The 13,088-nt window shown below is 34.0% G+C and overlaps 1 protein-coding gene across 1 annotated transcript; it reads left to right on the top strand.

Annotated features, from left to right (window-relative positions):
• The first annotated feature begins 586 nt into the window (after positions 1 to 586).
• Positions 587 to 12,706, top strand: LOC149409789 (uncharacterized). Its single transcript, XM_089649344.1, has 6 exons — positions 587 to 682; positions 3,570 to 3,723; positions 5,529 to 6,140; positions 6,928 to 7,053; positions 8,505 to 8,642; positions 11,012 to 12,706. Exons 1-6 carry the CDS (start codon positions 675 to 677, stop codon positions 11,888 to 11,890), a joined length of 1,917 nt encoding a protein of 638 aa, XP_089505470.1. The 5' UTR covers positions 587 to 674; the 3' UTR covers positions 11,891 to 12,706.
• The last annotated feature ends 382 nt before the right edge of the window (positions 12,707 to 13,088 follow it).

The following is a 13,088-nucleotide window of genomic DNA, read 5'->3' as shown; positions in this document are numbered from 1 at the left end:
TCTCTCATATATAGTCACCTACGCATCCTTTAAATCATATTCTCTTATGCGTACACAATAATGAGATGTAAATATATCAGTTTCTGGAAATTCAAAAAAATGCATTTTTATAGTTATTTCGTTAAAGTCAAAATTGGATGTTCACTCATTGGCTATTGTAATAGATGTGAAAAGTTTAAGGTTAGCTAAGAAAATAGTAAAATTATCTATTTTTTGTTTAACGAAATAGCTGTTAAAATTAATTATTTTCCTTTTTCAGTTACTGAAATAGTTGTTTCTCATTGTTATCTTATTTAAATTTAAACGTGCCCATTAACTTTTCAGTATATAAGGCTAGCATTACACTTGTAAGTTTTTTCGTAAATTTACGACTTCTAGCCAATGGGCGCATTGGATTTTCAAAATGCAAGATGCCTATTGGCTAGAAGTCGTAAATTTACGAAAAAACTTACAAGTGTAATGCTAGCCTTAAAAACGATGCAGGCGATCTGCAGCACACGGGGCAGGTAGCGAACTCACTTATTCAATTAATTCAACTAATATTTTTCCCCTGGCAACATTGTTTTACAAGAATTTTGACAGATGGAAATTATCATGAAATTATCACTTCAGAAGAAAAACTTTTGCTATTTATTTAGTTTTTAGCAAGATTTTAAACAAATTCCACTAAAAAAATGGAAGGGTAAGCTGAGATATACATTATTATTGATACATTTAAATATATTCATAGACTCCACGACATTATAGCAATGTTATTTGAATAATATTTAGCTCCTAATTCTAACCTCAACTAACAGTGATTGATGGATTTTTTGTATCTGTGTTATCGGGTAGATAAATTGTCTGAAATGTTGTGTTAAATTCCTCAGCAACTTGTTCCCTTTAAATGAAAAATAATTTAAATCCTATTATTCAAATTGGAGTCTTATTTTGAAATTTAAAACGACACACCTATTTTTCTTATGTTTTTTCATAATAATAATAACATAATACAAACAGTAATATAATGCCAGCATCAATTTGAGTAATTTATTATTTCAATCATTGTTTTCAGCATTTATTTTTTATTTTGAGAGATATTATTACTTCTTGTAAAGTTAGTTAAATAGAAGGATTTATGCTTGCCATTCAGGATAGAGTCATTCATACTAAAAATTATAGGAAGCATAAAATCAAAGATACAAATCAAATTGATGATTTAGGTAGAAAATGTTTGGCTTTTCCGGAAACTATAGAACATATTCTATCGGGATGTTCTATATTAGCACCGTCCGAGTATACATTTAAGCACAATCAAGTTTTAAAAATAATTCACCAAAGTTTGGTAATTAAACATAACTTGATTGACTGCCGTAATATAATACCATATTATGAATACGAACCAAATTCATTTTTAGAAAACGAATTTTATAAAATATATTATGATAAAACTATACTAACAGACCGAACGATTAGTCATAATAGACCCGATATAGTTTTACATGACAAAATTAAAAAAAATAACTTATATCATTGATGTCGCTATTCCAAATTCCTGTAATATTCAAAAATCTGTTAATGAAAAAATAAGAAAATACACAGATTTAGGAAATGAGATTAAAAGAATTTGACATTCTCAGACTATAAAAATATTACCGTTCGTTATTACGGCTACTGGCATTATACCTAGCTCTATCATTCAAAATTTAGGCATATTAGATCTATCAAAAAATTTATAAATAAAGATGCAAAATTCGGTCATTTTGAATACATGTAGGATAACGAAAGATTTTTAAAATATTTATGTTGAGGGATCAGTAGGATTTATAGGCCCTGTTAGAAGTTCTACCGAGCCGAACCCTCTGATATGAAAATATCTGGAGTCGGTGAATTATTTTCCCATTTGATCTCTGGTGAGTTGACGTGTTGTTCTTGTATTGTTTTGTATTTATTTTGCTTATATAATGCACTTGCATAATGTTGATTGACTAGATAATCATTTGTGGAAAAGTGTGTGGAAGGGTTTAGTTTTTCCTATGGGGAAGATTTAATTCGGACATAAAATCGGAAGTTTAAAAAAATAATTGGATGACTTGTATAGCTCCGTTTTTGTGCAAAATCACCTCAAGGGCGCTGTACAAACTTATAATACATTTCTACAGTGACCTATGTTATAACTTAACTATTTATGGAGATAATATACAGTACAATACTTACCTGGTAGGTCACTTGAGATTAACACTGAATTAACATTATCTAATTGTTTATTATTAATAACATAAGAGTTTGGTGAAAGACTGCAATTCAGAATCGAAATGTTTCTTGAAATGTCTTAACCCGCGTTTATTGACCAGATCTAAATATCCAGGCACTTCCCAACCTTCCTCTCCCTCATCTGCTTCCTATTCCTTAAGCAACATTTCGCAATTATGGATGCCATAGTCCCACCGACTCTGGGCAGTTTGAATTATTGTTTGGTATTAAATAAAAATAAAACTTTGTACTAATTATTACTTATTACTTGATGATAATGAAATTATGTTGGTAAATTCCTGATATGGACATCTCGTAAAATAATTTTTTTTTTTGCATTAATTTTTTTAATTAAAAAAAAAAACATTATTTTATTTTTTCATACTGTTTCTCTTGACCCAGTCACATTTAACAATGAAACTTTTTAGGTTAAGCTAGGTTAGATTAATAAAATATGTTTTTAATTTAATTTAACCCCCAAGGGCCGGACCACTGCATTTGCAGTGTTGAAGGATCGTGCCCACGCACGGTACGAAGCACTGCAAATGAAGTGTCCAACTCCTGCATTAATTTTGCCTTTGGATATTACTTCTACTAGGTTAGTTAACCCATCGGCATACTAATTTTTATTTATCACATCTGCGTACTTCAGACGGATTCTTACTGATTCTTATTGCACCTCAAACGAAACACTTTTCCTACTTTTATATAGATTTCATAAAAATTGTGATTTTATTATAATCTACCCAAGTAAGTGGGTGAGTTTTAGCGGCCGCATAGCAGCTCAATATGCCGCTGCAAAAGAAATGCAGCCGTCCGCTCTTAGCGGTGGGTATTCCGATGGGTTAAAGACAAAAATAAAAAAATGTCACTTGGTTTTGTTTAGGTGTTAATCAATTTTTCACGGTTAATATGCACATTTTATTTTAAAAAAACACTTTGTATCTGTTAGATAATAATGAAGAGTAAGTATTTCAGTTTCCAGAAATGGAAATAATACATATTTTGGGTTAAATAAGAGAAGAAAAAAATTAACCTTAAAATTTTCACAATCTACAATGGCAGTTAAGTAGATAACCGATTTTAATTTTAACAAACTATTAACCGAAATACTCACTTCTCATTATTAAATCTAACTTTGTTCTGCAAAGTGTTTTTTTTTTAATTGCGTACTAAGCGTGCCCTATTTTGTATATACTTACCGAAGTTTCTTGATAGACCCTACGGTTTTAATGATGTATTCATACAACAGTAAAGAACCGATATAATGGATCTTGAGATTTTATAATAACTTAAACATTTAACATCATACTGAAATAATTTTTTTTTTTCATCAGCGGGAAGATGTATATGAATGCTCAAGATTTTAGCGAACTAGAAAAGATGATTCAAGAAGATAGTGATGATGAAGATGGTGGTAGTCAAGGAACAACGGAATCATCTCGACATAATGACAGTGAAACCATCATTAAATCGGAACATGAACAAACAGTAAGCATTTTAAATAAATATATTCAAATACATATATGTATATCTAATAAATAAAAACTCGGAGACGCTTAGACGCTTGGTTTGGGCATGTAGAGCGAATGAGCGAAGAAAGGAGTGTAAGGAGAATATACGATGCAAATGAGAATGGTAGCAGAAGTCGGGGACGTCTGAGAAAGACATTAGAAATAGCGAAGCGTTGCGGGGTTCACTAGTAGTATAATATATATATAATACTTGACCTAGGCATCATTTTTGACCGGAAAATCTGCTTTGTATCTCGTATAACTTTTATTGCTAACAGAGCTAGAGTTTTGTAGTAAGAATTTCCAACGATTTTTGTAAATATTCACACATTACAAATTCTGTTCGTCACATCTCTCGTTGGAAGCATTCCAGAAAGTAACTCTACAATTTGGTCACCTGTCTTTAATAATCACATTAATATAACTGAAAGAGACCAATGCAAAGTTTTCAGGCGTATTTTAGATTTGAAATTCCTTAGAATCAATATATTATATTTTTTTATTAAATTTATTGAAATTGTGGAAGTTAGGGACAGAAGAAAAAATTTTGGTCCTTTATTTTTATATAAAAAATATTATTGTAAATCAGTTCTATTATTGTGATGATTATACTATGATTACAATTCTGTTGTAAATGGATTACACGCCATTGGTAACTATTATGCTATGTTAGCTGATGTTTTTAATATGCCTCTATTGAAGTATAAAGCTGTACTAATTAAACATTTTAGCTGTGCACTTTACGAGGTCACTTCATAACAGGTTTTTTGTTTTTGTTTCTTCTTCATTTATTTCATTAACTTTGTACTAGTGTTTATTCTTTTTTCTCGTTTTCTAATATTTTTTCTTCTTTCTATATTGTACTATGACTGTCAATAATTATCTTGCATGTAAATGGCATTTGTATCGTAAGTTTTTAGATTCTCACGGCCAAAAGCATTTTTGTTGTTTGTTTTTGGGGTGTTATGCCGTGTTGCGCTAACTCCTTCTTTAGCCGACGTTTCGGACAGCGTTGCAGTGTCCATCATCAGGGCAGATCCGGTAGATCCGAAGATGTGTAAATTTTGGTTGTCGAGTTTGTGCTTATTTATTTGTGGCCTGGGCCCGTCCAAGTGCGAAATGCCAACGGAAGTGGCGATATCTTGTGGCGAATTCTGAAAGCACAGTATTTATGATAGCCTGGGGCCCATCCAAGTGCGAAATCCCAACGGAAGTGGCGCCATCTTGTGGCGAATTCTAGAATTAGAAAACCGATTGACAGCGGTTAGAGTAGACGTACCCAGTATCAAGGTATAAATGCAATGGTTTTATATTGTATTATTATATGGTATTGGAGTATACTTAGACATGTTATTTGCGTTTAGCTTTGGTGTAGCCGTCAATTACCGGATACCAAGAGCTGTTGAGCTTAGCTCCGTCGTCTCTATTGATATTAAATGGATTTTTGTAGATTTCAATTGCCTCCATAATCAGGCGTGATCTATAAGTTTTGGGTCTTCCCAGGACCTCGGGAGCAAATCCAAAGTAATGGCCGGTTTCAATTAAGTGCCGATTTATCAGGGTGGCCAAGTTTACAAGCACGAAAATGTTCTGCTATCCTTTTGGAAATCGTCCGCTCTGTCTGGCCTATATAAACCTTGTCACAACCAGACATTTGTATCGTTAATTCTAAATTTCAGATAATCAACATATGTGCTGCTTTAACAAACAAACAAAAAGATCCATAATTTTACCGATTCTTATGTATTTTGTTTATGAATTGATTATTTTATTGGTTTTCAGTATGCAGAAAATGCGAATGCCAAAAAAACTGTTGAAAATCACGACGAAGTGCAAGAAAACTTATTTAAAGATTTACGATATCCTTTGATATGCTTCATCTGTGACTATTCGTGCAAAGAAGTCGACGAAATTCAACAGCAAGACGAACTTCAACAGCACGATCAACTTCACCTCGGCCAGCAGCATTTCGAATGCACCATGTGTGACTTCAACGCCAAGAAGCCAAACGCTTTAAAGAAGCACAAATTGCTTCACTACGACCGCAAACCATACACGTGCCAACTTTGTCCATATTCCACCAAATTTCCCGCCAGTTTGAAAAAGCACAATATGACCCACACGGGGGAGAAACCTTATGCGTGTAATTTGTGCGAATACTCGTGCGCAGAACTAGGCAATCTACGCAAGCATCAGATGGTTCATTCGGATTTGAAGCCGTATGTTTGCACGCTGTGCGCGTTTTCGTGTCGGCTCGCCAGTGATCTAACGAGGCATAAATTGTTTTGTAATAATCTGTTTATTCAAACAAACGGGAATGTGTTTTGTCCGGAGTCGTATGCAGAGGAAAAGTTTAAAGATAATAGTAAAGTGGCAGGGAAAAGCAAAAAGAATGTAAGTTTTTTTATGTATGTATTTTGAGAAAAACATCATTTTCCATTTCTGCTATAATTTTATCAGAATGCCCTAGTATACACTACAATTGGGGGTATTTTATCATCTCTGAGTAAGCTGTCAATTAGTGCTTCTCTTCGAGTAGCATATAAATTATATGTTTCACCACTTCTGCTACCCGTCATGTAGATGCCTGTTTTTACCGCCATGTTAATCAAGTGATGAAAGTTTCTTGACGAGTAGTTAATTAATTAGATGTTGAAATACCCCCTTAGAGGATAATAAGAAATCAAATTAACATCATGTAGCAAGACATTATTATTATTATTTTTTTTAATTTCCGCAAATAGCTTAATAATTTATTTATTTATTTATTTACGGACAAATAGTCCATTAACAACATATTAATTACACGAATAAGTTTTATAAACAGAGATGACAGTGAAAGGAGAGCATATATAAATGAGGAGCGAAGACAATAACAATGACAATAATAATATAAAAGTAAGAATGGGAGATAATAATAAGTCAAAGCATGAAGATGGTTCAAAGGGCATTAGAAATTAGAATAATAAATAATAAATAATAAATCTATAATAAACAATGAAATGTAGGTGATTCATTGGATTTAAACCACATTTAGCAGTTTATATGTTTCCTTATTAAAATTCTGAGGTAGGATTTTTTGAATGAGCGCTACCGAATGCCTGAAAATTTCCATCGCTCAAGGCATTTATTTTGTATACACCCCGTCGCTTGAGTGGTTAATGATTGTTTTATTTTTTAGACTGCAAAGAAGAAAAAACATTCCTCCAATAAACAAGAAGAAACCTGCGAGAATGATGAATTTAATTTAGCGGATCAAATTATTAAAATGGAGCCAGTGGACAATGATGACGACCAATCTTATTTGGTAATTAAAATTTTATATATTTGATATACACCGTGTTTGGTTCATACCACAAAACTTTTTAGAGTATTTGCTTTTAGTGATCTTGCACAAAACATCGCATTATCTTAATATATAAAAACTCAGCCTGCGTATGTTTGCGCTCGCAAAATTTGAAAAGTCGTCCAATATTGCTAAAATTTCAAAGTTTGTTCTCATTAGTCATTCCACTCGAACAAAGAGTGGTTCGACCCACTCGTTGTTCGAGTGGAATTACTTTTGACGTTTGGAGTATGTAAGTGTGTATCTTCGAGTGGTTCGACCACAGACATATGAATATATAGACTAGAAATTAAAGGTGAGGGGTAAAATCAACTGTTGAAGAACGAAGGGGGTAAAGCTGACTGTGATTCGTCAATAAATCAATCTGACAGTAAATAGGCATCTCGCATTATAATATCACCATTTAGTTCTTAAAAGTAAAATCTGCTTTTGAATGAATAGACATTTTTACATGGGAGCGCAAATTACTCGCCACGTTATGAACAAATTTGCGAAGTCCAAATTCGGAAAATAAATTTCTTCTATTTTCAGAGTCGAATATTTCGTTTACGTATTTAGTTAAGACACTTTTATAAATGTTCATAATTTACTTCCCAGCAACCAACCAGCTTTGTGTTTCGCGTCCAGACGTATCTCGATGTGATAGTACATATATGTTTCAACAACTGATCCATATTATACGATGTGAATATGCTTAAAATAAAGTAAAATAATGCTTATATATGGAATGTAATACGACAATTGGGTTTATTCTCTTTTTCACATCTATTTTTACAAGTTTTCTTACCACAAGCCACCATTTTGCCGTGTTATTTCGTAAAATGAACCGATGATGCCTCGACCATAGTTCGCACAAGAATGATGACGTCACGTTTTCTAAATTCACTTGAGGCCATACGCGAGCCCAGCCGGCTCCAATGGAATCGGTATGGGGAGTGGGGAATAATACGCTTTTAATCACTTAGGGCAGGTCTACTAATATTCATATGTCTATGGGTTCGACCCATTCGTTGTTCGAGTGGAATGACTTTTGACGTTTGGAGTATGTAAGTGTGTATCTTCGACGATACTCAAGAATAAGAATGTCGACCAATGTACGTACTTTCGACGACGATTGAGAGCGACCTGGATTGGAGAATCGATACCCAGGAGTATTTAGATAGTGTTTTGAATGGTAGAAGTGAATGGTAGTCGGGGACGCACGAGGAATACTTAGCGCAATATTTCTGCACCGAAATGAGATACAGAGTTGAATTAAAGTCGATGCAATGTAGTTTTTTAACAGTAACATTATGGTACACAGTAAGACTGCTGGAAGAAGTTGGAGACGAACGTGAAAGACATAAGCAATAGCGAAGCATTGCGGGGTTCAGTAGTAGTAATTAATTTAGTTTGTATGTCATGTATTTCAGTTCACGGACAATGGCCACACATCATCGGGTAATCAGGACAAGAGTGACGAGAGTCAGGAGACCTTGGTGCTAAGTAAAGATGAGGATATTAGGAAACTTTTAATCAAGATGGAAGACGACTCTGAGGACCCTATCAAAGTAATTAATTCATTCATAGTTTTATTATTGCACATTATGATAGGGAGAGACAGAACGAAGTGGATGGTCTGTGTGGAAGAGGAATGGAGCAGGAAAAGAAGAACTGAGGACTGGAGGCGAATAGTCTTCCAAATTATATTAACCCCTCAGGTCTCTGACATATTCTGTCAGAATCAGTGGCGGCTAGCACTAAGGGGCTGAGAAGCAACGCATTCCCTGAATTCCCGAACGTAGAACAATATACTAAATTTTTCACTCGCCTCATCACAAATAAACTGCAAAACTCAATTTGGTTATAACATAACGCGTAGGTACAAATAAGTGTCTACGCAATGTGTGCTAAACAAAAGCAGAGCGTTTTGTACCTATATTCAAAGCAGTAGTTCGTTTCGCGTATCGCTCAAAGAATTTACGAGAATGTTCCCATATATTGTTATCTAGTCGAAATCGTTGAAATCCAAACCTTTTTTACCATAATTTTAATTTTTATTTTAGTGTATTGGTGAAACAAACAGTTTTACAATTTCATAAAAATAATTTTACATGTTGCATTAACCAGTGAAGTTTCCACATAAAATTCATGTTACATACAGAAAATAATATAAACAGAAAAACATAAAAACACCTTGATCAACACAATGAAAATAACTGAGATATTTTAGATATCTTACACACCTTTTTTATTTATTTATTTGTTTTAAGGAACATTAACAGTCTTAATATTAATTTAATACACAAAGGAGGATGCAAAAGAAACAGACCAATTATAAATGTCCACAGATGGTTGATTTGGTAATATTTAGTGAATGTAGATTAAAATATCAAAAGCAGGACTAAGTACGAGTAACAAATTTAAAAGACAAACCTAGAAACAAGTATAAAATGGAAGTAGAACAAATGTAATACACCTATATAATGCATTATACAAGAATATATGTGTTTTAAGTATACAGGACGGATGTGGGAGTGGGAGACAGGTTTTGGCGTTGTAGCGGGATGGGGGAGGAAAGGGATGAGGGAATGTTGCCATGCCCTTAATGAAAATAACTGAGATTTCTTAGGGTACGTAATTAACAATTTGATTTAATTTTCTCCAATATGTATTATTGCAGTAAACTGAACCAAGGACAAATGGAAAATATCGGCGTCTGAAAATATATTATTGTATTTTGTGCATGTCCTTCTGAAAAATTAATGTTGTGTGAAGTTAGTTTTTGAGTGGAATAGTTTGTTTGACCGTGTATTTAAAACTGGACAGTGGAAATTAACATTTTCTAGAAGGTAGTTGTTGTCAAGTGTTTCAGAACTAATTCCTTCTAACCTTTCAATATTAACTTTATATTGGTGATTCCATATTACTGATACAAATTCTAATATTGAGCAAACGAAGGAGACATATAGTATTTTTATTATATGATTTTATTTTTTAGTACAATGGTTTCGTCGCTCTTATGATGAATTCTAGAATTTTGTAGGCCCCGTCAGAGATGAAATTTATATGTGATCGGCAAGACATTCCTGAGTCCCTCATTATACCTAAGTCCCTTACTTCACTACATCGTTTTAGTTCTACGTCATTGATTTTGTACGGGAATATTAGAGGGTTTATGCTTTTGGTGAAAGATATGGTGTTATATTTTTCCAGGTTAAGGAACAGTTGGTTGTTCGCACAATATATTCCAAGACTATTAATATCCTCTTGCAATTATCATTTTTACAATAATCATTTTTTGTTCAGACCTTTAAAATTCTTAACACCACTTGGGAACTATATTCGTGTTAATACAGGGTTTTCCAATAAGAGGTGTTATTTTGATATTCAATCGTAAAAGATCAATGGTTTCGTTGCTTGTGTGGCACGTAGCGCCGTCTTGTTGAAAGTAAACGTTGTCCAGATCAATACCATCCAATTCCGGCCATAAAAAATCATTAATCATCTCTCGATAGGGCAATCCATTCACCGTAACTGTTGCTCCAGCATCATTTTCGAAAAAGTAAGGTCCAATGACTCCACCAGACCATAAACTGCACCAAACAGTCACACGTTGAGGATAGAGAGGCTTTTCAACAATAACTCTTGGGTTTTCCGAGCCCCAGAAGCGACAATTTTGATTGTTGACGAAGCCACCGAGGTGGAAATGGGCCTAATCACTCAAGATGATATGCATTTGATTCACTCAAGTGAATTTTAATAATTTCAATGCGTTGTTGAAGCGTGTATCGTTCCATTTTTATTAATGGCGTAGTTTCTACTTGTCAAATGTCAAAAAATGACAGCTTCAAAAGTAACATCTACCGAAATAGCGAGCTATTCAAAATAACACCTCTTATTGGAAAAGCCTGTATTATATATTTTTTCTTTTTTCTAGTATACAGAGACGGAGATCCACCACGTCATGGCCTTTTTCCCCATGAAGAAGGATCTCATCTCTGACATGCAGTACCCCTTCGTGTGCTACATCTGCGACTTCTCCTGCAAGAGCGACGAAGAGTTCAAACAGCACAAAGTCGTTCACCGCGGGCAGAAACTCTTCCCCTGCACGCTCTGCAACTCTACGTGCAAGAAAGCCAGCGACTTCAAACGCCACAAAATGCTGCACTTTAATCTTAAACCATACATTTGTGACGTATGTCCGTATTCCACGGCAGTATCAACGAACCTGCGTAAACATAAAATGATTCACACGGGAGAAAAACCTTATGCCTGTTCAACATGTAGTTATTCGTGTTCGGAACTCGGCAGTCTTAAAAAGCATCAATTAATTCATTCCGGCGAAAAACCGTTCATTTGCAGTCATTGCGATTTTTCGTGTCGTTCATCCAGTGACCTTACCCGACACAAAACAACGCATTTTGAAATTAAGCAGTATTCATGCGACGAATGCCCGTATACCTGCGCTAGGTTAGACACGTTACGCAACCATCGCTTTATGCACACTGGCGAGAAACCGTTTAGTTGCGAGTCGTGTTCCTTTACGTGTAAAAGTCACGGTATCTTGATCAATCATAGAAGAAGACATACCGGGTTGAAGCCGTACGGATGCGAAGTTTGTCCGTTTACGTGCGCCCAGTTGACATCTTTTCGAAGACACATGCAAAATCATTCTGGCGACAGGCCGTTTGCGTGCGAGTTTTGCACGTTTGCGTGCAAACGGAACGAAAACCTAAAAAAGCACATAGCGCTGCATGTGAACAAGTCGAAACCGTTACAAAATGAACCACCAGTAAAAGAAGAAAACGTCTCATGAAATAAATTTAAAACTTTCATATTATTGTTGCTAGACGAGTTATTATTTTTTTCTATTGTTTATCTTTGCTTTTACAAATAGAATTCATCACAGCGCTTTTTTAATTACGGTGAATTTCATTCAGTTGAATACCGTACCTATTTTTTAAATTTTATTCTGTTAATTGAGAAGATACACTGAATTGATTAATCCATAGAAATGTGAACTTTACAAATTTGAAAGAAAACTGATGTCGACAATTTACACGAGAGCATTTTACTTCTAAATTCCCAGACGGGCCAATGCAATTCATTATTTTCTCAAGAAAGATTTAGTTTGAGAATATTGGCAAGAAATATTGAACAGTTTCAATATAAAATGATATTACATTAATAAAAATTGTTTTTATGTGATTTTTTTGCCGATGTCATATAATTTATATTTTATGTTAACATGTTTTTAAATATTTATGTTATTTTGTTAATCTCTATTGGATATGATGTTATTATTTTAACTGTACTGAAAACTAAAAAATCCGCATTATTAATGACTGAATTCATGTTAAATTTAAGTAGATATCTAACAAATTAAAGAAAAAAATTTATTACCATATACAGGTTTTTCAATAAGAGGTGTTATTTTGAATAGCCCGCTATTTCGGTAGATGTTACTTTTGAAGCTGTCATTTTTTGACATTTGAAAAGTAGAAAATATGCCATTAATAAAAATGGAACGATATACGCTTCAACAACGCATTGAAATTATTAAAATTCACTTGAGTGAATCAAATGCAAATCATCTTGAGTGATGAAGCCTATTTCCACCTCGGTGGCTTCGTCAACAAGCAAAATTGTCGCATCTGGGACTCGGAAAACCCAAGAGTTATTGTTGAAAAGCCTCTCTATCCTCAACGTGTGACTGTTTGGTGCGGTTTATGGTCCGGCGGAGTCATTGGACCTTACTTTTTCGAAAATGAGGCTGGAGCAACAGTTACGGTGAATGGATTGCGCTATCGAGAGATGATTAATGATTTTTTATTGCCGGAATTGGATGGTATTGATCTGGACAGCGTTTACTTTCAACAAGACGGCGCTACGTGGCACACGAGCAACGAAACCATTGATCTTTTACGATTGAATATCAAAATAACACCTCTTATTGGAAAACCATGTAAAACAATTTTGCCGAAAAACACTATTAACATTAAATATAAATAATA

Source organism: Hesperophylax consimilis, chromosome 29, assembly GCF_061612785.1.
Source record: "Hesperophylax consimilis isolate HC1 chromosome 29, BYU_Hcon_1.0, whole genome shotgun sequence".
NCBI lineage: Eukaryota > Metazoa > Arthropoda > Insecta > Trichoptera > Limnephilidae > Hesperophylax > Hesperophylax consimilis.
Note: the sequence above shows the minus strand (reverse complement) of the source record. Positions and strands in the feature narration are given on the sequence as shown.

Coding starts and splice junctions, on each gene's coding strand:
- LOC149409789 (XM_089649344.1), top strand. Junction 3,724..5,528: donor AATCGGAACATGAACAAACA/GTAAGCATTTTA, acceptor ATTGGTTTTCAG/TATGCAGAAAATGCGAATGC. Junction 7,054..8,504: donor ATGACGACCAATCTTATTTG/GTAATTAAAATT, acceptor CATGTATTTCAG/TTCACGGACAATGGCCACAC.